At 41.2% G+C, this 27,795-nt stretch overlaps 1 protein-coding gene across 4 annotated transcripts in view; it reads left to right on the plus strand.

Annotated features, from left to right (window-relative positions):
* Positions 1–27,795, plus strand: part of TANC1 (tetratricopeptide repeat, ankyrin repeat and coiled-coil containing 1) — a gene marked incomplete at its 3' end in the record, with an annotated part of 146,366 nt that overhangs the window by 44,330 nt on the left and 74,241 nt on the right. For 3 of the 4 annotated variants that reach the window (XM_084235053.1, XM_084235056.1, XM_084235055.1), the window contains exon 3: positions 20,260–20,364. The exons of the other annotated variant lie outside the window; for it this stretch is intronic. In XM_084235053.1, the coding sequence (XP_084091179.1) occupies positions 20,260–20,364 (105 nt within the window). The remainder of the gene's footprint in view (positions 1–20,259; positions 20,365–27,795) is intronic. 4 annotated transcript variants of the gene reach the window in all.

Genomic DNA, 27,795 nt, shown 5'->3' on the forward strand with positions numbered 1-27,795 from the left:
ACATACTGTCTCGTGATGGCATCATGGTTTTTCTTATGTCTTTGACACAGATTGTGGTTGATTTGGATGAGCACCAGATGAAGTAGATAGCTTGTAATTGGGACTGCTTTAAAGCAAAAATGCATACCTATTATATGAGGAGCACAGAGGGGCTGAGACTGGCAGGGGAAACAGCAGGTACATGTCTCTCTTCCTTCAGACACATCATTGTAGAGCACATGTAGTTGAATGCTAGTGTGGTAATTGTGCCCAAGTTACAATTCCTACTATACTGTTGCAGAGTAGTGTCCTTTGACAATGCAAGGAGGAAATATTATGGATAATTCTGTCTTGGGCATTTTAATGTTTCACAGATGTGAAACTGGATATTGAAGACGTGCAATAATCAAACGAAAGTATATGCCTATTGTACACATCCTAAAGTCTAGTGTTAATATTTGATATAGAAATTAAAGGCTTTGGATTGAGGCTTACTGGCTAGGAATCTCCTGTTGTGTCAGTCACAACATGATTTTGGACTTCAAGCATGTCAGCAAAAATTTAATAGCAATTTCCTTCACTAAAAATAGGTTATTTTTGCAAAATAAATGTTTTTTGTTACGGTGTTTTTTAGAGCAAGGTATGTATGTATACTTCAAAATTGGAATACATGTATGTATGTACTCTTGTGAGTACACTTACATTTGCGTGTATATATATATGTATATATATATACACACACGCAACAGATGGCGTGTATGTCTACTTTTTTAGAAGTTGCATTAGGTAAACTTCCATAATTTCATTCTTATTGTATTGCATTCTAAATAGAAAAGTGCTACTTAATCTAAGTAGTTTTGGGGGAAGTTTCTTTCATGATGGACAGACCTAGTTCTAGTGCCGAGTCCCTGTTTCCAGCAGTTTAGTGTGCTTGGAAGTTACATGGCGACCTCTCAGAGCCTTGGTTTAGTCATCTGGAAATGAGGATATATTATCTCAGTACATATCTTAGGATAGAGGGAACGTTTGTAAAGGGCCTGATTCCCAGAACCTGCTGGAAAAAAAGGTGTTGCTGTCCGTGATTTCTGAGAGTGGGTGGGTTGCCCCATTCCCCTTTGTCAGCTCTGTCATGCTGCCTCCTCTTCTGACTTTGTTTCTCTGACAAGGATTGCATGGAGGGCACCATTGCTTAAAATCTAATTGCTAATATTTGGATTTGGGTAAGGAAATACTGATGAAACCTTTCATCCTAGATTATTCATATTTGTGTCTGGGTGCGTTAAGTTCTGGGCATTGCTCTGTGGATGAGCTGACCCAGCTCCAGCTTCTGTGGAAGCATCTCATCAGATAGTTCATTGTTTCCTGTGATAGCATTGGTCTGGCCAAATGCCTTGTTTATTCTTGGTCCTTTTGGAGCTTTTATTGAAAGTGATAATGATAAGCTAGTGAGAATGCATGTCACTAAGTTTGGAGGAGTGTGAGAAGCGATTCACAGGGAATCAAACTGATTCCAAAGGTTTTAGGGGTACAGGTAGGGAAATGCCGCTGGCATCTGTGCATTGTTTGAGATGCGGATTGATTCTGCCTGGCTGTAAAAGGTGCTGCAGAGCGGCCACCTGAACCCTATAAGATTGTCTAGGAGAAATGCTATCAGCAGGCCAGGGCAAGGACACACATATTCAACAGTTTCTGGAGACTTAATATTTATTTGATGTCAGGTTTTACTGAGCATTTTTCTTAAGTGTGTGTTTTAAAAAGCAATTGAGTAATGGCAGGTCTTCTTAAGGTGGGGAAAATCTTACTGTAGCTTGAAATCCGAGTCACCTTGACTTAAACACTAAGGGAAACAGTAAAGACCTGTCCAGCCCAGCATGTTTACCCTGAAATAAAAAGCTGTCTAGCAGACTGCTGAAGAGAATCCTTTTTTTAATTTACATTTTCATATGCTTTCATTAGTTTTGTGGTTTACTTTATCTGTTTGCTCCCCCCCCCCCCAACTGGAAACACTTAGTTCATGTGCGTTGGCCTTTAAAAATGGACCCTTTTAAATGGACTGATGCCATCATGTCTTTCTGCTGCCCCAGCTCTCCTCAACTTGTTGGCAACTGATTTGGCAAGAGGCTTTTCCAGGATCCCTTTCACCCTGAGAAGACACTGTATAAGGGGATGTGGCCCCAATTTTTCTGAATGATTTCATGGACACCCTGAATTACTACAGTCTTTCTTTCACTTAGTGATTTCACAGGCTTCATAAAGATTTGTTTTATGCAGATTTATACTAAACATCAGGTATGTTTGGGCTCTGGCCTAAAAATGAGGTGTATAAAAAGGTAAATGATTACTTGGCCCTAAGCTTTGGGGACCTCCCAGTCTAGTGGGAGGTGACAATGATTTAGACAGTGCCTTGTCTGCACAGTGTCAAGATATCATGGAGAAGAGCGAGATTATCTTGGGAGGAACTGGTGCTAATGAGGTTCCTCCAACCCACTTGCTGCTGGAGGAGCCTCCTAAAGCATGAGTTAGGGGCAGTGTGGGCATCAGGCGCTTCCAGGAGTCAGGTTTGGTAGGAAGCTTGTCCTGTAAGAAAACGACAGCCCTACAAGTGGTCCAGAGGGCCTGTGTGCAGGTATGTGCATGAGTGGCCCACAGTGGGTGGAAGTCTTGAGGCTTAGTGGGGCAGGCAACCTTAGAGACAAGATGGAAATACTGTGGGAGCCAGGAGGATTTCTTTTTTTTGGGCAGTGGTTCTTCTTTGACCATTTTTAAAGTAGAGAGATGAAATAGATTTGGGTTTTAGGACAATAACTATTTTATACAGACCATCTTGGAGTTGAGATTGGTTGAATTTCTTGTAATGACTTATACATAGTTTAGTAAATTAAGCCCCTGCCATGGCGGAGGAGGTGGATAGAGGTGGAGGTTGATTTCAGAAGGTTTTAGGGAAAAGAATCCATAGGTTGTGGTGAGGTGTTCGTATGTAAGAGTTGGGAAGGAAGGAAGAAAGTGCAAAATGACTGGGTCCAAGGCCTGCTAGCCTTTTTATATCATGCACATATAGCACCTGCAGTAAATGGACTGTCCCTTGAGACACTGCCCTAGGCTTCCCAGCAGCCCAGAGACCTGTGGGGCCTAAATCTTGGCACACCATTCACTCATTCTCTGCACACCTGTTGGGAAGTTAAGGGCTCCAGCTCGGTTTTCTGGATGACTGCAGATTCAAAAAACGGTTGCACTAATGACTTTATGTTTTACCACATTTAATTGTTAAGGTCTCTCCAGGGTGGTCATTATTTTCATATTTTTGTAAGGACACTAAGGCTCTGAAAGGTGGAAAATCAACTCCAGACCTGGGACCCAAATTCCTGCTGTTACTCTCCTGACATAGGTTTGAGTGCTGGCGTAATTAACTACAGTGTGGACACACAAGCAGGCTGGTGAGTTTGGCTTTGAGTATCTTGCACCTTGGGTGTTCCACAGACCCTAGTTTGTGAGGAGCAGCAGGGAGCTGGAAATGCAAACTTAAGCTCAGAGGAGGAAGAATTTCAGGACATGGCATCTGTGATGGATGCTGTGAAGCTCAAGTATGATAAGGAGTGAAAGTGTGTTAGTTTGTGAAAATAAGGTAATTGATGACTTTAAAGGAGTGTCAACAAACTTTTTCTGTCAAAGGCCAGATAGTAAATATCTTGGGCTTTGAGGGCCATGTAGGGTGCGTTTAAACTGCTCAGCTCTCTCCCTGCATTGCAGATCAGCCATAGACTGGACATGAGTGAATGGTCAGATGGTGTCCTACTAACATTTTATTTATAAAAACATTGAGTGGCGTAGATCGGGCCTGTAGTCCATTGTGTATCAACCTGACTTTCACTTTAGAGAAAAGGGAACTAAGTATTTATTCAGTACTTACTAAGAACTTGTCACTTACAAATATTTTTTTTACCCCTGAGGTTAGTACCTGTACTTATAGTTGATGGAAGGACTGTAGAGTTTAGATAACTTGCCTAAAGGACTGGCTCGGATTTGAACTCCATTCTGCCTGATAAAACCCTGTTATTTCCACTTCACTTCATTGACTCCCAGAACAGCCTTAGGTCAGATTACCCCTCAAAAGGTACAGATGGCACAGCAGTCAGCAAGCTCTGCATTCCCACCATTGCCCTGTTGCACTAGTGACTTTGTTTTACCACATTTAATTGTTAAGGTCTCTCCAGGGTGGTCATTATTTTCATATTTTTGTAAGGACAACTAAGGCTCTGAAAGGTGGAATTTCAACCCCAGTCCTGGGACCCAAATACTGCTGTTACTTTACTTCATGTCTCCTACATGACCGTCAAATAGGGCAGAATTTTCCTGCTTTGCCCTTGTATTAACTGCCATAACAAAGTACCACAGACTGGGAGGCTTAAAAACAGAAATGTATTTTCTCACAGTTCTGGAAGCTTAAAGAGCAAAAACAAGATATGCACAGATTTGGTTTCTTCTGAGGCCTCCCTCATACCATAGCTTGTACACAGCCACCTTCTTACTGTGTCCTCACATGTTCCAGGTCTTTCTCTCTGACCACATGTCCTCTTACAAGGACACCACTCAAATTGGAATAGGGCCTACCCCACTGGCATCATTTTAATACTATTTCTTTAAAGTACTTATCTCCAAATAGGTACTGGGAGTTAGGAATTCAACACAGCAATTTTGGAGGAAAACATTTAAGCCCATTAAATAACCCTCCCCCTGCTGTGGCAGATGTCAAGGAACTATCAGGAACACAAACAGGAGTTCTCTTGTGTGTGAGGGTGTCTCTTAGTTTATCATTTGAATCATGGAAAATATTTATTTATTTATTTATACTTACATACATACATACATACATACATACATACAAGCACTGGGTACAGTCAGAAGCGCGGGAGGGTGAGAGAATTCACCAGAGCCAGAGCGGGGAGCAGAGCAGGCAGAAGGACCGAAGTGCACTGCTGAGGGGAGCAGCGGGCGGCAGGAGAGGTCTGCGTGCCATGTGGGACACCCCTCTGGTGGCCGGGGAGCAGCCAGGGATCGAACCAAATCATGGAAAATTTTAAATAAACTTTTAGTTTGGGATTTAAAGAAAAGTTGCAGAGATAGCAACTTGGGACTTTCCTGAGTGAGAGAGTCATCTCTTCTTCTCACTTATTTATAGCAGTGTTGATTCATAGGTAGATAAAATTTCCCTGTTCCCATGTGAGGAAACTCACTCAGGGGTACCCTGGCCCTTCCTCCCCACCTGCTGCCTTGTTGACTCTAAGTGAGGTTGATCAGCCTTTGCAGGATCTGAATATATTGGAATTCTTTTACGTCCAAGCTAAAATGGGAATGGAGTTGCTGCCTTAGCAGTTCTCCATATAGACTGTTGACCATATGTGTCAGAAACCTTAAAGAAAATGCATTTCTGGACTCACTGCTCCTGAACCTCTAAGGATGCAAGCATTTTCTTTACGGTGAAGAAATACCTGTTTGGAATTTGTCTGCATTAGCATCGAAGCAGCACCACCTTGTGGTAAACGCTGAAGCATCAGTGTGTTCTAGGAACAATTTCTGTAGATTTTTGTGCTACTTACCTGACCCCAGTGTTGTCTAGTAGCTAAAGTACTTAACAAAAAAGATATTTTAAGTTTTTGAAAGAAGGCTATCTTCTGACCTTGCTTTTAGACATGAATGGATTTACATCAAAAGTAAATGGTTAAAATTCCCAACAGTTCTTTTTGGCAACAGTTTTTTTGCGGTTAACTTTTAATACCAGTCTTAGACTGAGCTTTTCCCCTGATTGTTTGAAATTTCTTAATAGTTGAGGTATGAGAGTACAACAGGTTGAAACTCTGAACTTATGGAGCTGTGTTTCTGTAGTATAGGGAGGTTGGGGGCTTACTTTAATAACTTCATTCTTTGCCAAGATTTTTTAATATGCTTTTTCACTCATGCCTAAAATTTAAGCCTGTGTGGAAAGTAGCCAGGGGACTGGCTAATGCCCACCATGATGTGTGGGAACGCTCTCTGCCTCCTTGTAATGTTTACATCCATAGGAAGAGTCTTCAAACAGGAGAGGTGGGAGGTTTGGTGGGATAATTTAATACGACCTTGTGATTGGCCTGGGTGATTATTAGCAGGTGCTAAGTTGGAGATTAGCATGACAGCCTGTGAGAACAGTTTTGGCTTTTTTTTTTTTTTTTTTTAAATCAGTACGCAGCTACTTTTTGTTGTTGTGGGGATTCTAAATTGAATGTTAATCTCAATCAGCTTTTGAGAGTGAGGTATAGGGTAAAATGATAGTTGCTCTTACAAATGAGGAAAATGCTAAAGGACTGTAACTCAGTATGGAAAGCCTTCCCCTGTTATGTCGCGAACCCAGGACATTGGTAGAAAGTGCAGCATTACTGCTGAGGGGGTCCGTGCAGGGGGTGCTCATTCACTGAGTTAGGTGAGCAGTGTGGAGCTGCCTTTTTCCTGTGACTCTTCCTCTGGCTCCTGTCAGTGATGTCATGGGTTATCTATGTCATTTGTGAACAAGATTTGTCCTGTTCAAATTCAAGAGATAACAACTAAGCCTCCCAAATGTCATATTACTGCTGTTCTTTAGCTTCCTGATGTTTTAAGAGGTGTTTCAGATAATGGAAATCATGTGTGAGGGCCTCACCAAAGAGGTCAGAGAAGGATATTTGTCTCAGGCTCACAAGCCCAAACTCCGCCCTGCCCTTGCCGTCTGTCTCAGATGAGCCTGTCCTGGGACCGGGCATTGTTAGTGGCCACTTGGGTGTGGTGGGCCACACCAGTCCTCTGACTGTGTGCAGCAAGATTTCAGGCTGCTCCTGACTCAGATAGCCTGTCAGAGCTGAGGGCCACCTCTGTATAGACGCCAGGAACACAGCAGAGTGAGTTGCTGGGGACGCAGACCTATACGAGCAATGATAGTGAGAAGCACTGCAGGGGTACCTGGAACGTACTAGAATTTAGCTGAAGGGCCAGAAATGCATGATGGCTAGCCTTGCTTGGCAGGGGAGGAAGGGTAAGCAGTAGACAGTGCTGGACTTCAGTTATGGGAATGTGTTTTTCCTGTTTGTTTGAAGATGAGAGTATCTTGAACTCCTTCCAGTGAGCATTTTTAAAGTGAGAGACTGCCTTTCTACAGGAGAGAGATCATTAAAATGAGGCTTTTGATGTCTGAGAGCTCTATTTTGTGTACAGATGATGATATGAGTTTCAAATTAATGTTTAATATATTTTAGTTAAAAGTTAAAAACATGACTTTCTATAATTCTTCAAATTCAATTTGTAGATCTTGTATTTATAATCTAATTTTAAATCATTCATTTTATGTGTTTCACTTAGATCTAAACATTTTATATTGCAAGTAAGAATCGCAAAATGATCGGTCAGCTATGCCATATTTTTAAAACATCAAAAATTCTCTGTTAGGTGATAGGCTCCTTAATTCTGCCAGTGATGGCATACTTATTCCTTAGAGTAACATACTTGTATCAGTATGTGGAGTTCTACTTCCTCAGCTGTTCATTTAATTCTCAATTTTATCAAAGATACAAAATAATCAATATGATCAACTCAGGCAAGGTGAGGTCAGGACTAGTAATTCATGATCTCAGTATTTTGCTGTTTTAGTTTGGCTTCAAGTAAAAAATCTCATACACAGTTGTTTAAACAAGATAAAAATGTTTCTCTGTTGTTCATAGTGGAAGTAGGTGAATTTTAAGGTGGCATAAAGGAACCAGGATCCTTTCTTGTTGTTCACCATTTGTGTAGTTTCCTGTGGCTGCTGTAATAAATGACCACAAACTTGGCGGCTTAAAACAACAAACATTTATTCTATCACATCACTGGGGGCCAGAAATCAGAAATCAAGGTATTAATAGAGCAGAGTTGGACATCTCCAGATACCCTCCCTTGCCTCTTTTAGTTTCTGGAGACTCCAGTGTACCTTGGATTGTAGCTGCATCACTCCATTCTCTGTGTCTGTCTGGTCACATAGTCGCCTCTCTGTGGAGTGATTGGATCGACCCCTTTCTCTCTTTTATGAGGATACTTGTTACGGTATTCTGGGCCCAAGGATAATCAGAATCATCCCTTCCTCTAAAAACCCTGTCTTCATTGCCATACACACTTATCCTAACAAAAGAATATTTGCTTATTTCAGGTAGATGTATCTTTGGGAGCCATTTTTGGGCTACACACCCTCAAACCACAAGGTCACCTCATGGTCCAATATGATCATTCCTGGCTAGCATGTCAGTATTTCCTGCCAGGAGGAGCAAAGAGAGAAGAGCATAAAGGGGGCCTCTCCCAGCTGGGGCTGCTCCCTTTCAACAGTCTTCCCTGAATTCCTCCCCAATACTCCCGCTTCCTCCTCGGAGGCCTTGTTTTCCTGCTTACTGTCTTCTATTAATTTAATATCCTGTGCTGTTGAAGTATAATTTTTAAAGATGTAAAAGTGCAACATGCAAATATTAAAAGGTCATGTCAATAGTTTTATTTAGCTTGTTAATTAAGAAGGAAATGAGTAAGAAATTAAGGCCTGTTTAAATGAGAATTTGGATTAGAGATTTATATTCTTTGCCAGACACAATTCTTTTGCATTGCTGTGGACAGGAATCATTTGCATTGCTGTCAGTTTCTGCAGTTTGCAGAACTCTAAAATAGTTGCTTGAAAATCAATCAAGAGTATACCTACAGAATATGATGATCCCCCAGAATTTGCTTTACATAAACACCCCCCAGCACCCTACTGAACAGACACTTTATGATCTCGTTAGCCTCTTTCCAAGTACTGTATGCTTTTTAAGACAGTGGAGAGTTTAAAAATTAGTGTTCTTACCAAAGTGCTCCTGGCAACCGCTGAGCTATTCTCCAAAACTATAGCTTGCCTTTTCCAGAATGTCACATCAATGACATGATAACAGTCTCTAGCCTTTTGAGTCCGGCCTCTTTTGTTGAGGATAATGTATTTGAAATTCATCCATGTAGTGGTCGATACCTCTTTTTATTAAGTGTTATTCTGTTGTGTGATAGTACTAGAGTTTATCCATTTGTGAGGTGAAGGGCTTTGAGTAACTTCCAGTTTTTGATGATTTTGAACAACATGCTATAAATATGAGCAGATAAGTTTTTTTGGCAAACATACCTTTTCATTTGTCTTGGGTCAGTGCCTAATTGAGGAATTCTTGGTCATAAGGTATGTTTAATTTTATGAAAATGCCTGCTGTTTTCTAAAGTGTTTATACATTATGCATTCCCACCTGCAATGTAAGAGAGTTCCTATTATCTGCATTTCTACCAGTTTTTAATCATCACATTAAAATCATTATTGTTTAGCCTTTCTACTATATGTGTGGTGGTATCTCAGTGTCTGATGTTGGACCCTTTTGATGATCTCAGTCTAACGTAGTCAGGTTGTAACTAAAATCTGTGATTACTTTTGACCTAGTCTGACTTAACTTGTAAACCCTTCTGTCTAGAGTAACAATTCTAAGGTATTTCTCTATAGAAGTGGTTGGATTCTTCATCTATCTCAGCTTTTCTTGTCCATGATCTGGGTATCCTAAGCACAAGAAGAAGGGTTGGTTTTACATAGATGTGACAGGGTAAGTACTGGGTGCCAGAGCTGGTGAGAATGGCACTGGAGAAAGATTCAGGTGATTCTTTCTGTTGCCATTATCTCTGTGATGTAGGACATGAAGGCTCCAATGTAGGGTGAGAGTGGAGTGTGCAAGCATGTGTGTCTGAGGTTGGTGTGAAGAGGATAGAAAAGTCTTGACTAACCACTGTGGAGGATGAGGGAGTGAGGCAAAGGACTGCTCTCCCCCTGTCCTTTCCAGGATTGTCCTTTCCAGGGGGTTCAGGTCTCTGGCCAAAAGATGGGAACCTCTGGATGAACTGGAACATATATTCTTCCCCATCCCCAATTATTTTGTCCTCCATAGGAAGAATGAATGAGATCATAACAGGATTTCATAGTAGCTACTAAATCAATATTTGAAAAATATGCCCTTACTGTGTGCTTGTTAGAATGGCTATTGTCAAAACAACAAAAAATAACTACAGTTTGATGATGATGTGAAGAAAGGGAAGCTTTGTGTGTTATTGGTGAGATTGTATATTGGTGCAGCCACTATATGAAACATGGAGGTTCCTTGAGATTAAAAATGGAGGCTACCATATAAACCAGCAACTCTATTTACTTCTGGAATTTATTGAATGAAAATGAAAACACAAATTAGAAAAGGTACATCCACCCCCATGTTTAGTGCAGTATTATTTATAGTAGCTAAGATATGGAAACAACTTTAGTGTCTGTCAATGTATGAATGGATAAAGAAGTTTCTCTTGGCTTGTCTGGTGGGGCAGAGGGTTGAATCTCAGCACTAATGAAGCTGTCACCAGCCACTGCAGCACCAGTTCAATCCCCGGCCAGGGAGCTACCCACATTGCATAGTAGACCCCTTCTGTCTCTCCCGCTGCTCCCCTCAGCAATATATTTCAGTAGATCCATTTGTTCTGCTCCCCACTCTGTCTCCTCCTCTCACCACCCTTCCCCCACCCACACACACACCTGTGGCCTACACCCCAGCTCTTGTATGCATAAATAAATAGTAAGTTTCTCTCTCTCACTTTCTGCCGCCCCCCCCCCCCCCATAGAATACTAGTCAGACATAAAAACAGTGAAATCTTGGCATTTTCAGCAACATGGATGGAAGTTGAGGGCATTGTGCTAAGTGAAATGTCAGATAAAGAAAAACAAATACACTATGAGCTCACTTATATATGGAAAACTGTTGAACAAATTAACAAAACAACTGAGCTCATAGATACAGAGAAAAGATTGGTGGTTTTCAGGGGCAGGGGTTGGGAGGTGGGAGAGATGGGTTAAGGAAATCAAAAGGTACAAACCTCCAGTTATGAATAAGTCACGGGGACGTAGTGTTCAGCATGGTGACTGTAGTTAATAATGCTATATTGTATGCTTGAAAGTTGCTAAGAGAGTAGGTCTTAAAAGTCTTCTTCACAAGAAAAAAAAATTATTTTTGTAACTATGGTAATAGATTCTAACTTAAGTTTGATACATACAAATATCAAATTATATCATATGCCTGAAACATGTTTTGTTTCCATACCTGTAAAAATATCCTCAACTTAGGAAATTATTACTCATTTTTAACTTAAAAGCTTTTAGTTTATAGTGAATAGGTATAATTCGTTTTAAAAAAGTAAAAGTAAACCTTTTCAAAGTTAAATATTTGTGTATCTACAGCGTTCACAGCACTATGCTAAGCACTATAAGGAAGCCAGCAAGAGGCAAGGTTCTCTTCCTCCAGCTGCTTGCATTCTGTGTGAGAATGAAATGAGTAAACTACTGTCTCCCACTTGTGTGCCGCTCAGGAAGACCCTCCACTGCTGCTCTCCCAAATCACTAACTTGGGCTGGCAGGGGGCTCTGTCTAATCTAAATACTTGATTGCTAGCAGCTTCAGGACATGGGTAGGGCTAACCCTTACCCATGGTTTTCAAACCTGCACTGAAATCAGAATCACTCAGTGGTCTACTGTGGGGAAGGGGCACGGAGAATGTGCGTCGATCACCAGATTCCACAAGATGCTCGTCTGGGACCACGCTTGGGCACTGACTGTTCTGAACTCACAGGAAAGAATGTTCAAGAACCTGCCTTCTTTTTGGAGTCAGTTAACTTCCTCATGCAGCACAAAGCTCCTTTCTCTAGTGTGACTAACAGGACCCCCCTCCCCTGAGGGGCTCCTTCCTTAGCTCCTTAGAGAAACTCAAAATGCCCATTCCAGGAAGATCTCCAATCTTTCTTCTGGGAGAATCTTAAAATCAAGATTTGTGGGTATTCATTTATTTTTAACGATTTAGTTAATGATTCTTACCAGCAAAAGGAAACCAACTTCAGATATTGAATTATTTATGGTAAGTTACAATTACTAGCAAGAGTTAGAGGAGGTGAGTGCTAGTGACTTCCTCCCTGTAAACTCACTCAGCTGTGAATGAAAGCAGGGCTCCAACTGAGCCTGCCCTTACATAGTTTTATTAGCTGGCTGGCACAACGCGGCCATATAACCTGTTTTATGTGCCTAGTAAAGTTCCAGCCCTCTCCTTTTAGGGGGTTGGTAACCTGATAGCAGTTTGCATTCATGTTTACCAGTTGCAAGTATGACTATTTCTTAGATAAAGTATTGATTAGTTTTCTATTACTCTAAGAAATTACTACAAATGTTTCAACTTAAGACAGTTATCTCACAGTTCTGTAGTTTAGATGCTCTGCAACTTTGAGGCACAACTGGAACTTAGTGTTGGGTTTCTGGAGGCCCAGTTGATGATGTTGGCAGGGCTGCTTTCCCTTGTGGAGACTCAAGGGATGAAACACTCCCAGATTTGTGTGGGTTGGCAGAGTTTGGTGTTAGGTGGCCATAGGTTGAGGTCCCTTTTCCATTCCTTGTTGGCTCTCGAATGGGGATCGGTCTGACTTCTGAGCTATAGAGTTGCATTCCTTTGCTCATGCCCCTTTACTTTACTTCAAAGCTAGCAAAGTGTCAAGTCCAGAAGGGTTAAATCTTTCTCACGCTTTGAGTCTCTCAATACCTCTCCCCCTTCTGCCTCATCTTGCTGCCTCTTGGTTCTTTACTCTTCCTTTACTGCTTTTGAGGGTTTATGTGATTATTTGGGTCCACTTGAAATCTGTCGTCAGGTCAGCTGACTAGTAATCTTAGGCACTACTTGCATCTGCAGAGTCCTTTACAACAGACTGATTTTGTATCTAGGGGATGGGAACCTCGAGATGACTTCCTTAGTGTCTACCACAGACAAATTTCCGGTTATCCTGCCATTGTGCCTACTAGTTCTCTGTAATCAGCTGCTAGACATGGGGCCATTGACTTACTTAACCAAGGACTCCTTTCTGAGGACTTGATACAAGTCATGCAAGAGTCAGAGTGCTTTGCTCATATTTTCAAGTGAATCATCTTGCATCAAATATCATAAATTTTATCACTAAAAACATTTCCAACAACAGAAATACTATTAACATAGTAACTGAACCAGAGTGAACATCCACGTCAAACCTGGAGTGAGCGTGTTAGCGTGACCTTGGTGCAGGCTGGCAGTAAGGAGGGCTAATGGACCCACCTGTGGTGGCCTGCTCTTGAGTGTGGCCTTTTGATTAAAAGCTAGTTAACTGCTCCCAGAGTCTGCATTCCAGACAACTAATTGCCTTTAGGTGGTAGATTAAAGTCAGCTGACACACATTTATATCACTGTTTATGTTGAAGTGTTATGAAATAAAATTCAGATGATGTAATAAAGATCCCTGTTCCCTTAACTTCAGAGCTACAGGAAAGTGTGATCATGTCTCTTTCTTACCCTATGCCTGGCACACTGTCAACATGAAGCAGATTATGGTTGAGGAATAGAATGAATTAGTATGTTTTCATCTTTGAATATCTAAAAGCAGTTAGATACAGTATAGACACAACAGCATGACATCAAAAACCGTGTTGGAAGAAAGTGGAAATGTTACTAAGGTTATTTTGCTGAAGTAGGAATTTATCGTACTCTTATTTCCATAACCATACACACTATAAACTAAGACTTAAATCTTTGCCAACATTTATTTTAATGCTTCTTTATTGCAAGGAACATGCTGGATTTTGATACACTCGTTTCCTGCTAGATTTAAGTGCCTAATGACCATACACACAGAGCACAGTGCCTTGTGCATGGCATAGATGAATCAAAGGGTCCCTTCCCAATGAACTCTTAAATATAAGGCATCTGAAATAAGATTTATTGAGAATGGTGTCAGGTAACTTTTTATACTTCATTCATCATTAGCAGCATTTTCCTTTCACCTTCAGTTTTTTCTTCCCTGGAATTGTCTGAATTTCCAAAGACTTCACATCTCTTTGGGTATGGGTGAAAGCACAGTAGTAATAGCTCAGAGCATACTGACTTGCTATCCTCCTCTCCTTTCACAAGGCCCCAGGCCCTTGGAAAAGTATTTCTGGAAGTCTCCAGGGGGCATGTCCCATGTGTTCTTGACCAGGGGAGCTGCTGGGGCAGCAGATGCACCTCTCTGCTGAATCCTGTTAAGCTTGGCTAACAGTGTAGGTGCAGGAGTGTAGCTGGCTGTGCATCTGTGATTCTGTCACAATTGTGATCAGCACCCAGCACCCAGGCCTGTGGGATGAGGGGAGCCTCATGCTGCCTTTTGACGGTCCCTGGAATAGAGCCATTTCCAGCAGCCTTTTAGATTTTCATTTACAGCATCTCCCATGCTTCTTGCAGGAGGAATCCCAAGTGGCAGACAACACGCTGTGCTTGAAATTGCCCTTCCTTAGGGCCTAGGCTTTTGACTGGGTTATTCATCATCTGGTCTCTCTTCCCTCAAAGTGAAAACTCCCATGAGGCTCTCACCCCTCTCAGATTGGATTTTCCTATCCATCTACCCCAACTACCTTGACTCAGCCAGGGACATAGCAGGCAGGCAGGCAGGCCAGGTCCATGTTCCTGTGCTCTCTTTATGCTGTAAACTTAGACAGTCTGCTCTCCTTTCTCTGTCCCAGGCTCTGTTTCCTCCTCCCAGCCCCACAACACTTTCTTTTTGGGGGATACAGGAGCAAGAGGGGTCAAACTTCAAAGCTCAGTTTTTATATTGTGCTCTTCAAAAATTCAGCCCTGTGATCTGATAGTTACCATTTGGAATTGGCTATTTAATGACAATTCGTTTTCTTGATAAAATACCCGCCCCCCCCCCCCACTCATCCCCTTTGTATTTTTCTCATCTTGTGACCATTTTCGAATGAGAAATGAAAACCCAGACTAGATAAAATTGATAGAAACCTTTCCTGTGAGAGTTCAAGATGCTAAAAAAATCTCTAAAATGATTGATAACACAAAGTGTCACTTTTCATAGTCTCCAGATGTTGTGAAAAATGTAAGATATGCTTTAAATGCATTAAGTAGCCTCAGGTGTTCTCTGTTCCAAGTATTGCTTTCATATATATAATTATTTTTAACTGAAACATTCAGAAATGAAAAGTAACCCCTGCCCTTCTCTCTTTCACTGCCTGGAGATAAAGCCCAGTTTGGTTTATTTCTGCATTCCCTTTTAAAAAATGTTCCTTATATGGCAATTTCTAAGCAGCAAAAGAGTCAACTGTGTGATTAAAATGTCACAAAGAGTAGGGAAACTGGCCGCTGGGAAAAGGATGTTTGGAGATTTACATAAAGACCGAGGAGTGAATGGGGAGAATGTGTGCCTTCCAGCTTGCAGAAGGAAGTGATGAAGGGTGGTTGTGGCCACTTCCTGGCGGACACAGGCTCTGGTGTACAATGCAAGGAGCTGGCAGAAGTTCTTCTCTGTATGCTGAAAGCTTGGGTATCTGCAAGTTTATGGCACTTTTAGCCTTGTGAGTGCGGTTCTGTGTTTTGTTTTGTTTTGTTTTGTTTTGTTTTCCCATCTTCAGAATCTATTATCCGTAACTTGAAGAGCCCCCTTCCTTGGATCACACCGTAAACAATGGGGAAGAGGGGATGGCATCAGCAAAGGGATCCAGACTTCAATGAAGTGGGTTTATTGATTTATCATCAAGAACGATCCCCATTTATCTTAAATCTTATAAACTGAACAAATTGGTGTCTAACCACCCCTGGGCCTGCTTAGACCTTCCTTAGAAGGCCCCCTAGTGTGGGCTATATTCTGTCTATTTGATGCCCTACTAGTGTGGTCCTCAGTGACAGCCTCCCCTAGGAAGGATACATCAGAATCTGCATTTTAACAAGACCTGTGTGTGTTGTACCAGTGCCATGGATCAGCTGCCCAGGTTTGACTGGAAGGTGAGTTAGCTGTGGCAGGGAAACACATTGGCTTCCATAGAAGCCACTTTTCAAGCTCATACCGGACAGTCTTGTCCTGTTTTTCAGAGCCTATTGCCTTACAAGCTACTTGTTGGCATACCGTGCTTTCTGGGTGCTTATAATGTGGTATTACATTCTGGTTAACTTAGGAGTGGTTACCTTAAAGCCTTTCATTTTTATAAATGGAGGGAGCTTATTTCACCTTGAGGTAGCCTGTCTTTGGGAGTGTTGAGTATTTCCTCATAAACAAAAAACTGTGAGAAGGTTCTGGGTTTTCCAGTATTGATGACTATTGACAAGGAATGTGGCCACTTCATTTAGGGGGAGTTTTTCATTTCAGTGGCACAGAAATTAGTGTCCTTGTAGTTTACTAGCTGGTGAGAACCTGGGGATTACCTTGAAAATGTGATTGTTCAGGAATCCATCGTTTCTTTGGGGCTATGTCCCCACTTATGATTATTTCTATGTCTTTTCTCTTGTTGAGTTTCCCTAGAGAGAGGAATCATCCATCTCTTCCTAACATGGTGTGCAAACTTGGTGGGGGGTGGGGAGTAATGTATCTGGGACCTACCAATATGTACATAGAGTTTTTCCTTTTTAAGTTTTTTAGTTTAGTACTCGAGAGTTTAGCTCTGTGTTTCCATGTTTTCAGAACTTAGCCTTTCCAGAGAAAAACTCAGCCTCCAGTTTGAGGGAGCGATGGTCCCTGTCTTGGAAACGGGTGGGAGTCAAGGTCTGTCTTGCCCTTTGAAAAATGGAATTTCAGCCATCTTCCTTTCTTTGGCCCCACAGGTGTCTGTCCCAAGGTATCTGTGAGGTTGTGTGGTATGACTTTGCTCCATCCACTGCTCCTTGGCCGTCTATTTCCCATGTTTAGAAGTCTGGTTTCTTGCCTGTGGTTGTCTCCACTCCCCACTGGCCTCTTAAATCCCTTTACTACAACATTAATGGTGTTTTGAAAGGGATTGAAGGCAAACGAGTGTTCATCTACTGTGTTTAATGGAAAATGCACACAAATTCTCTAATGAGCTATTGAGAGGGGGAAAGAATAAAACCTCTATAGTTATACATTTATCTTGTTTTATGGTGTTTGGGGTTCAGCTGTTTGTGCAAAGCAATTTAAATAAAAGGATCATGTTGAAGAGCAGTTGTTTATAGTCACTTCATAATATTTCAACTCCTAGTAAAAGTTAAGGGAGATCAGAGACAAGTAAGTGTGAATAAAAGATTTACTGTCTTACCTAGCCAGGATCTGTGGATGATTAGGTGGTAGAAGGTTCCACTGCCCTGGCCTTATCTAGAATTGTTTGCTTCATCTGGATTTCTTGGTTTTGTAAGTGCTAAGTGGTGGTTCAGTCCATTGGCTTCAAAACCACACAGGCTACAGAACTGTTAAAATTCCTATTTTGCCATATGTGGGCTGTGGCAAATTGCTTAACTGATTTGAGCTTCAGTTTCCTATCTGAAGAGTGGGTGGGGGGGGATATTGCTTTCCCCCCCAAAGTAATTAGGATCATATTAATGTATTTAAGAGAGTACGGAATACATGTTTTATTTATTTTGGTATATTCTAGATCTCCTTTTGTATTTAGCATCACTGTTCACTGTCCAAGGCCTGGGAACCAGACTTACTTGCCCCCCTACTCTCATGCATTCCCCCTGTGTAACTGATGCGCAGGATGTGTGCTCATTCACCTATTTTAAGAGTGTACTTACTAGACAATATTTTTGAAGCATGTATGTGGTAGGTAGAATGGAGCTTGGAAGTAAATCTCTGGATTTGCTGTTGCTAGACCCCAAAGAGCGAAGGTGAGCTGACATTTAAGGTATCTTTGGGCAGTGGTATGCTTGCTAGTTGGTAGACTTGGAACCATCGCATGGTAGCAATAAAGGGCTTTACCTCCCTCAGTTGTTTAAATGGAAAAGAGCAGGAGCATAAGAGGTCTGTGATCTTTTATCCCACAGAGATTAGGTCAGGAACCAAAAGTTTAGAAAGGTTCCATTTTTATCTGCCCCAGTTGGGCACTATTTCCTAGTTTCTGTCTCCTCCACAGCAAATATTTTAGTTTCCCCTCTTTTCCTGGTCTGCCCCCCATTCATACTTATGTGTATGTGTGTGTTTTAGATAAAATCTTTATCATTACTTATATGCTGTTGTGTAGCCTACATCTTTCACTTATTTTGTGAGCATATTATCCCACCCCCGCGTAACCATTCCATTTTACCCTTAAAAAATTACCTTTCTGACTGGGGTAAATAAATTATTAAGGCAACCATATGATTAAATACTAGATTAGGCACTTTAAAACCATGATTTCTTAAGTTTGGAAAGAGATCCCTTTTGGTCAAGTACCATAACATTTCTTGATAACAGCCTATTTTTTAAGATAAGGCACACGACACTGCCAAGGAATTGGGTTGGTTTTATAGCAGTGTGGATGTTTCTGCAGTAAGCCTTTAGATGGCAGCATCTCTTGCCATAAACTGGATTCCAAATAGAAATTCTGAGATGCATAAGATGTTTGACACAGAGGATGCTTGGAAACCACCTGACTCACCCCTCAGTGTGTGGCAGCAGGGCGGAGACCCTGAGAGGCTCAGTGCTGTGGCTCAGGACTGGGAGGAAGAGAGCTGTGGGCCCCTGCCTGGCAGGCTGCCTCCCCCATTTCTCTTGCTCGTTTGAAATGTTCCCTGTCTCTGCAGCCTTGTTAAAAGGACTCTTTAAGTATAATGCCACCAAAGAAATGAGAATCAAGTGGGTGATTCTGAACCAAAATGTAATGTGATGTTTGAAAGGAGCAGGCAAATAGGCTTTTTTTTTTTAAAGCAGCTTAATTTAGATATAATACCTTACCCTCACCCATTTAAATTGTACAGCACAGCAGTTTTTAGTATATTCACAACATTGTACAACCATCACCACAACCTAATTTAGAACAGCTTTTATCACTCCAAAAAAGATGTCCCAGAGCCCTTAGCCATCGTCCCATAAGCCTGCATATCCCTCATCCCCTGACAACTATTCCTCCTTTGTTCTGTGGATTTACCTCCTCCTGAATTCTGTACGAATGGAATCATAATATGTAGTCCTTGAGGATGGACTCTTTTACTTATAAAATGCTCAGGTTTCATCCGTGTTGTAGCATGATTCAGTACTTAACTCCTTTGTGCAGCCCAATAATATCCCATTGTGTAACTATATTGTATTTTATTGTCAACAATTTGTTGATGAACATTTGCGTAGTATGTATAGTGCCATGTAATTCCATGCATGCTTATGCGTAATTTCATATACACACATTTTTTTTAAAAAGATTATTTATTCATACAAGCACTGGGTACAGTCAGAAGTGCGGGAGGGTGAGAGAATTCACCAGAGCCAGAGCGGGGAGCAGAGCAGGCAGAAGGACCGAAGTACACTGCTGAGGGGAGCAGCGGGCGGCAGGAGAGGTCTGTCGTGCCATGTGGGACCCTTGCCAGCGGCCGGGGATCGAACCGGCGCTGCAGAGGCTGTGGGCAGCTTCGCAGCCCAGCGCTCAACCGCTGCGCCACCAGGGGAGGCCCTTCATACACAAATTTTTGTGCCATATATTCACACAGAAGTGGGATTGCTGGGCCATGTGATAACAGTTTAACCTTTCAAGGAACTGTTTTCCAGATAGGCTGCACTGGTGCATTCCCACCCTCATGGGTGAGAATTCCATTCTGTCTAATTAAAAACTCCAGATTGTCTGATGATAGTCAGGGTTGAGGGAGAAGTGAGAGCAGTGACTGTCTCGTTGGGTCCTTGAATCACTTGCCGCACTGGCTGCTGCGTCTTTTTGGAGGCAGCTATGTCCTCTGCCAGGAAAGTAGTCATCTTCTCTGCCCCCCACAATCGCCGTGCGTAACCAGCCTGATAAAATGCTTGAGTTCTGTGGCCACTCAGAGTGTGCTGATCTTGCAGTTGGCTGTTTGAAATCCTTGCCTCCTGACTTTAGAGATACCAAGCAACCCAATCGTCTTTGTCCCAGTTAGAAAAAATATTCCAAATAAAAAAATCCTCCACCACAAGCTGTCCAGGTTTGAACATGTCAAAATCACTTAGTTGACGTACACCGAAGACAGCTGTAGAGACTTCACAGCGACAGAGCAGCTTTTGTTTTTGTCAGAGTTTACATTCTAGAAACTGAGCTTACCCGTGTCGTCTTTGGCAGCCCAGCCTAGACATTCCCGAGTCTGTGCTGAAATGACTGTGCTGTGTGTTCAAGGGAGGGGAAGGGGCCGGCTCTTCCTTTAGGCATATTTGGGTCCTGGTGAGGACACACGCTGTACATTCTGAAGCTTTGTTTGCATCTGGAAAAAATTAGCCACACTCAGATCTTTCCCACTGCAGGTCCCGTCAGGAAGCCCAAGTATGTGGAAAGCCCCAGAGTGCCTGGAGATGCAGTCATAATCCCGTTCAGAGAAGGGGCCAAGCCAACCGAGCCCAGTGAGAATGGTAAGAATCTGTTTTCAATGATCCCCCCACTAAAGATTTTACATAATGACACTCCATTTTTGAGTGAAATTTGAGTGCCTCTTGCAGGAATGCTTTGCTAAACTGAACGTATTTGGGCAGTTTTTCCCTTGGGCAATTCCAGAGATCTGTTTTAGCTAATGTAAATTCTTGTTTTATATGCAGAGTATAGGAATAGGTGAGTGGGTGCATATGCATTTGTTTATGGGTTGAATCTTTTTTCCTCTCAATTTTGACCCACCAGCCATTGGGGGATATGAAAAACAAGCCATTTGACTACTTCTAAGACTTTCTGTTTTTAGCGTTCCATCATTTTTAGAATACTCAACAACAGACTTGGAAAAGCTGAGACTATAGCTGGACAAAGCTTGCAATAACTAACCTTCTTAAAAGTATGGTAGCTTTGAAAGCTTTTTTTTTTCTTTTTTTTTTTTTTTAAAGCTTTTAAAAGTTTTCCTTTAGGGAATCTTAGTAGGGGCAAAAAAAAAAAAAAAAAAAAAAATCCAAATTGACTGAAACCTTTCCATGAAGATGTTGGGTGCTTTGCTTACCCCCACCCCCATCTGGAAATATGTGTAACATACATTATGAACTTAAAGCATTTCAAAAAAAGATTTATTTATTTATGCATACAAGAACTGGGTGCAGTCCCAGAGGTGTGGGGTGGGGGTGGTGGTGAGAAGATTCACCAGAGACAGAGTGGAGAGCAGAACAGGCAGATTGACAGAAATACACTGCTGAGGGGAGCACTGGGGGAGACAGGAGAGGTCTGCTGTGCCATGTGGGTCAGCTCCCTGCCTGGTGATCAAACTGGTGCTGCAGTGGCTGTGGATAGCTTCATAGTGCTGCAACTTAACCCCTTGCAGGGAGGCCCTCACAGCATTTTATAAATGCATTAATAGTTCATTTTTTAAAAGACAATTTAAGAATTTGCCTGTTTGTTCCTTTTTAAAAAAGATTTATTTATTTATGCATACAACAACTGGGGTACAGGCCAGAGATGTGGTGCGGGGCTGGCGGGGGGGAGGTGAAAGGATTCACCAGAGACAGAGCAGTGAGCAGAACAGGCAGACTGACTGAAATACACTGCTGAGGCGAGCAGCGGGTGAGACAGGAGAGGTCTGCTGCACCATGTGGGTAGCTCCCTGGCCAGCTGGGGATTGAACTCGTGCTGCAGAGGCTGTGGATCGCTTCAAAGTGCTGTGCTTAACCCCTTGCACCACCAGGGAGGCCCGTTTGTTCCTTTTTGAGGAGTCCTGAATTCACTACTTTTTTGTTTTTTGATTTGTGTGTTTTGAGTTTATATCCTATTTTCTGGTTAAAAAAAACCCCACGTGGTTACGAATCTTAACCTTTGTGGAAAGCCTATTTAACCCCCAAAGTGGACATAAGTCTATGTAATAGTTCTGCAAAAGACCTTGGGAAGACTTGCCCATACTTCCACGGTGGAATACTGGCATCTTCCTTGCCCTACTTGTGAGTGGTAAGGGTTAGGGTTAGCTCTCCCCACCACGTGTGTACTTTGAGTTACTGATGTTGCATGGAGGGGAGGCGGTATGAGGTAAGATGACATAGGATAATGGAGTGGGGGTGATGATGAAGATGAAATGAAAATTGACCTGGAAGGAGAAGGGAATGGCAGATGAACATCAGGAAGAGGTGCTCGGGATGCAGGGAGAGAGCAAGCGCAGGCGTTCTAGGCAGGGAGGAGGTGCTGTTGCCTGCATCTTATGATTAATTCCACCCTTTTCCTTCCTGTCCAGGCACTCAATTGTTTCATTTAGGTAATAGGTTTATACTAGGAGTTTGTTGAGGAGGGGCAGAGTGCTGGGTGTGTAGTGGTAAAGAGGGGAGAGTCCACAATGGTTAGGGCCCCCTTAGTTGTGAATTCATGTGGACAGGTTGTCATTGTGTCCAGCAGTTCTCTCATTTCTATTCTGGGTGTCAAAGGGAAAATAACCTTTTTGTCTGAACTGTGAATATCAATTATTGAATTTCCCAAGTTGCCCGTTTCAGAGTAAGTCTGCCCTCACCCTCACTCCCAGTGCTTTTGAAGTCCTGGTGGGTTATGCCCCTGGCATTTTAGCTGGCCTAGACTCCATGATGTAACCTCTTTCTCCCTAGCTGGGAGCATCTTTGAGGACATCTCTAGCAGTTGAAGACTCTCCTGAGGTGTAAGGGTGGGGGAGAAAATCAGGATTTTATTGTGCAAAGAAACAATAAAAATAAATCGGTCCCATTGTCAGCTTTTTTCCCCTTACCCAAATGCAAAATTGGCTGCCTTTCTTGGGAGGGGGAAGGGCGTAGAGGCTTCCTTATGCTTGACTGCCATGTGACCTCAATTCAAGCACAGTGATTGATACTGCTGGAGGAGGCTGCAGTTTGCTCGTGGACTCACTCCTCAGACCCATGCTCTTGTATGCAGCATCATCAGTCTCCAGTGGGGACTGAAATGACACGCCTGTGAATATGGACCAGAAGTTTCCATTGCATATAGAATTAGGAATCATTTTTCCTTTTGTAGGTATCTGGGAAAGGGATGTAGTTAGGGTTTGTGGGCACACTGTCCATCATGTGTGGATAGCTGTGATGGTGGAAGCCCCAGCAGAACTGTTGGTTGATGGGGAGGTAGTTGACTAACAAAATTAAGTGTGACAATTAGTAAGGGATGGTGTGTTTTGTAATTCCCACGGGATCTTTAAATTTCAATGGGGTTAATTAAGTTTGCCATATTAAAGTGTAAATTTTGTGTCCAGGTCATTGAACCTAAAGAGGAGACAAGAGCAAACTTAAAGTAATTCAGTTTAATATTATCCCAAGCATGTAAGATGCATGGTGGACAAACTCTAATTTCTGAGATTTAATATTGGCATCATCAGTGAAGTTTTAATTTAAAATTCTGGCTTATGATTTCCATATTTCCTTTGGGCATTTTTAAGTCTCTAAGACACTTTTTTCTGGGTGCTGTCAATAATACCATTTCAGTATTCACTAGACTGACAAATATTGAAAACAGCTTCTTGTGAAATTTCACATAGATTTGTAAAATAGCAAGATATTCCTTAATGTTTGAAATATCCTTCTCAAATTAAACTGCCTTGCTTTATGTCAGGTAGCTCCATAAAGTCTAGTGTTAACTCTGTGTTTGAAATTTTAATCAAAGTTAAACAAAACCATTTGCTCATTAATTTATAAGCAGTTTGCATAGTAACCATCTGGGAAATGGGTTATAATATGGGCAGATGAACATTTTTATTGTGAGCAGGAACCTGTTTATTAAAGTTTACATTCACCTAGAAAACATCTTCAGGGAAAGATACTCTGCTTTGTTCAGAATTTTAAATCATTTTTGAAAAATAACATTTTATACTCTGACAAAAAGAGTGATTTCATGAGGTCCTCAAGGAGAATGCAATCCCCAACAAAGTGCAATCCCATTTTCCCTATAAGATGGTCCTAATAAGCTGTGTGTCACATAGAAGAAGTTTTCCACAAATAAGCCACCTGTTGCTAATGCAACATAATGTTTAGGGGAAACTATCATTCACAAAATAATACCTCAGCCTTAAAGGAAAATTAAAAAAAAAACATAAATTGGAGACTATTACTACATTATAATAGGATTCACAGCTATGTTTCTTAGAATTAGGGGAAACCATAATCCATTTAGGTTTGTTTCAAGCTGTCATTAGCTACTTGAGCAAGCGTTGATGGGGAGGGGTGAGAAACTTTTAGTCTTATGAGTCATTGCTCTGTGAAGATAAATCTCAAAATATGATGAAACTTTTTTTTTTAATGGCAGTTTGGTTGGCAAGTTAAACTAACACATATGAAACTGCAGAATGATTAAGTATAAAACTACCTTATTGGGAGGAGGTCTTTTTAAGATATATGTTTAAGTAGTAACATCTTAGGTTTTTGATTATTCCTTCGGACTTTGAAACAGTTGTAGGGAATGAAAAAAATGTAAAAAAGAATGGTACTTATCCACCACTTCATTTAAAGCAATAAATAAATTGTATTTCCCCTCATCATATTCCCCGTTCTTTCCCAAGAGGTAGCTTTGCTCCTGCTGTTTTTTATCTCCTTATAATGGTGATGCACCATTTGATCAGTGACTGAATAAAGTTTTAATTAGTGGAAAGTACAGAAGGGGGACATACCTGCATTATGTGTAAAAAGAGACTAATGGTAGAGTAGCCATTCATTGTACATTTCCCTGAACGAATATTAATTACATCCCTGTGTTGTGGAAAGCACTATGCTGGGTGCTGCTTGAGATGGTTTACCAAGCATACACCCTTTCTTAATGGCGCCTACAGTCTGCTCAGGGATTGAAGACCTGAATATAGAATAGCCCTAATACAAGCTGGAAAGTAGTGTATAATAAACTGGCTGCAGATGGAGTTTCTGAATCTGAAAAGACTTTAACTGGAGCTCTGCCTTAACATTTACCTAGCAATAATGTATAGGATAAAGTAGGGCAAGATAGAAACTAAGATGAGGAAGGAGACTAAAATGAGGCTAAGGAATGGTTAAAAAATGATTTTTATAGTTAAGTGAGAGTTAGACCTCAAATTAGAACTGAATCAGGAAAGAAGGCGAATGGAAAATTCTTGAAGTTACAAGGACCTGAGAGCTGTAAGAGGAAAAGATGATGACCTCAAGACTTTGAGAGACTACATTAAGAGGAGGCTGAAGGAGAGGGCACTGTTTTTGGCTTGAGTGCCTTTATAGTGCTGGTGGAATGTCTAAGCAAAAGTGTCTATTGAGCAGTTGGAAAATCAAGCTAGTGTTCAAGAAAGTGCTCAGAATGTAGACTGTGCAGCCCTTTGTTGAGAGGAACATGGTGATGCTAGATGTGCTAGGCCAAGGTACAGGTTGTTGATAAAAGAGAAATGAGAAACTTTGGCATTTTATCTGTGGATAAGGGGCAAAAAGCATCAGCAAAGGGTAGGAGAAGGACCCCAAGACCACACAGTTTCTTGGAAACCATGCATTTCCCCTGTCTGTCTGATGAGACAATTTGCAAGGTCAAAAATGTACAGGCTAATTGAGATTACCTGTTTTTTAAAAAATGACTGTACTTCACAGGGTTGTTTGAGGAGTGTTGTGGTAAATGAGTTTGAGTTGTAGTAGGTGATAAGTTAATGGAGTTGGTGAGGGTAGACCTCTTTTTCACCCCAAGGAGTTGAGCAGATAAGGAGAGGATAAGAGATAAATTACTGGGGGCAGAAGGGTACTATGTGTGTCTTACGGTTTGTTTTTTTTTTTAATTTATTTATGCATACAAGAGCTGGGGTACAGGCCAGAGGTGTGGGGGGTGAGAGGTTTCACCAGAGATAGAGTGGGGAACAGAACAGGCATATTGACTGAAATACATTGCTGAGAGGAGCAGCAGGTGAGACAGGAGAGGTCTGCTGCGCCATGTGGGTAGCTCCCTGGCTGGGGATCGAACTCATGCTGCAGTGGCTGCGGATGGCTTCATAGGTTGCGTCTTAACCCCTTGTGCCACCAGGGAGGCCCTCTATAGTTTTTTATTTTTAAGAGAAAGGAGAAATTAGTACAGTTGAAGACTGAAGGCAGGGGTTCTCAAAGTATAGACTGTGAATTTTAGGCATCCCCAAGACCTTCACTGGGGTTCATGGAGTCAAACTCTTTTTTACATAATAACACTAAGAAGATATTTCCATTTCTATCGCATTGATACCTGCCCTGGGGTGCACCAGCAATGGTTGGTAAAACTTCTGATGCCTTCGTACAGACCAGGCTAGGGACACCTGCTCTCCTGGGGTACGCATGTATTTTTCACCACACATTTTCCTCAAAAATAATTCACTGAAGAATGTTCTTTCACAAAGCACTTAAAATGTTATTAAATCTTGACATTGAATATCCATTTTAAAATACTCTGTCATGAAATGGGAAATCCATGTAAACACTTCTGCTTACCACTGAAGTCTGATGGTTGGCTTGAGGAAAAGCACTTGTGTGTGGTTTTAATTGCAACCTGAACTAGCTACTTTTTTTTTAATGCAATGCTGTTTTTACTTGACAGACTGACAAATCATGGTTATTCAGAACTGGGTATTTGATACATTTTTTTCTCCAAAAGGAACAAAATGAGCATGTCACTTTAATTAAAAACAAAACAAAACAAAAAAACCTGACAGGATTAGTTGCCAATGATAAAATTTGACCTTTGAAATGAAAATTAGATTTTTGGGAATTTGCATCTGTCACATTGATCTTGGTAGTCTCCCTGGATGTTTCAACTGAGATCTGTGGTAATACTAATGAATATGAGTTTTTGGCATAGTATAATAAAATATGTCAACATTTGCAAGATCTTCAGTATTTTCCAAATCTTCAATGCATGATACAAAAATCTTACATGGGTAAAAATCCATTTGAAACATGAAACAAACTGCTGGATTTTTACTGTAATACTATAAAAAGTTCATTGATATGAATTGAGTAAACATTGGAACTAACCTTTAAGAAATTACTACTTGTTAAGTTTTGGTGAGATATCAGAGAAGAATGTCTACAATTAACTAAAAAGGGTCCCCACCCCACTTTCCCAAATACATGTCTGTCTGAAGGCACAATTCTTCACACACTGCAACCAAAAGAATAAATCACAGCAGATTGAATGAAGAAGCAGACATGAGAATTCAGCTATCTTCTATTAAATCAGACACTGCCATGAGATTTGCAAAAATGTAAAAATAGTAGCTAGCTTTTTAAATTCTAAAGTCATTTTTTATTAAAAATGTTAGTAATAATTTTCAACAATTTTAAATGAACTAATAACACATTTAAAAATTCTAAGTTTTAATCTCTACTGACAAATATCAACATGTAACCCACATAACTCTTTGAAGTCCTCAATCTTTAAGGGTGAACCCTGAGACCAAAAGTTTGAGAAGCACTGGCTTAGAGGAAAGAAGAGAGGGAGAAAATAAAAATACATGAGAAAATTGATCCAGAGTCTGATCCTTAGCTACACTTGAGGGAATGAAGACTTAGCGTTCAGTGGCACTATGACTAAAGAAAAAAAATCTAATTCAGGGGACATTTTTGAAGCAGAAATAGAAAGATTTGGGGTGAGTAAGATTAAAAGCTTAAAGGTGATTTGTATAGTGACTGTGCTTGTACCACAGCAGAAACCAGTTATCGACATCAATAGATCAGCTTTATGTATAGTTAGTCCTCTTTAAATATTATTTTGGGAGCAGCAAGGAGAAGGGGAACAGTGATGCCTTAGGAACAGCCAGAAACAAACAAACAAACAAAAAAACCAGGAAAATACTGGTTAATAGAAAGCACAGACGTCCAGAGGTTAGGCCTGAAGTACATCTTCCATGACATGGGTAGGGAGACACAGAATGAGGTTTAACCTCACAAGGC

The sequence above is a fragment of the Talpa europaea genome (assembly GCF_964194135.1).
Source record: "Talpa europaea genome assembly, chromosome: 1".
NCBI lineage: Eukaryota > Metazoa > Chordata > Mammalia > Eulipotyphla > Talpidae > Talpa > Talpa europaea.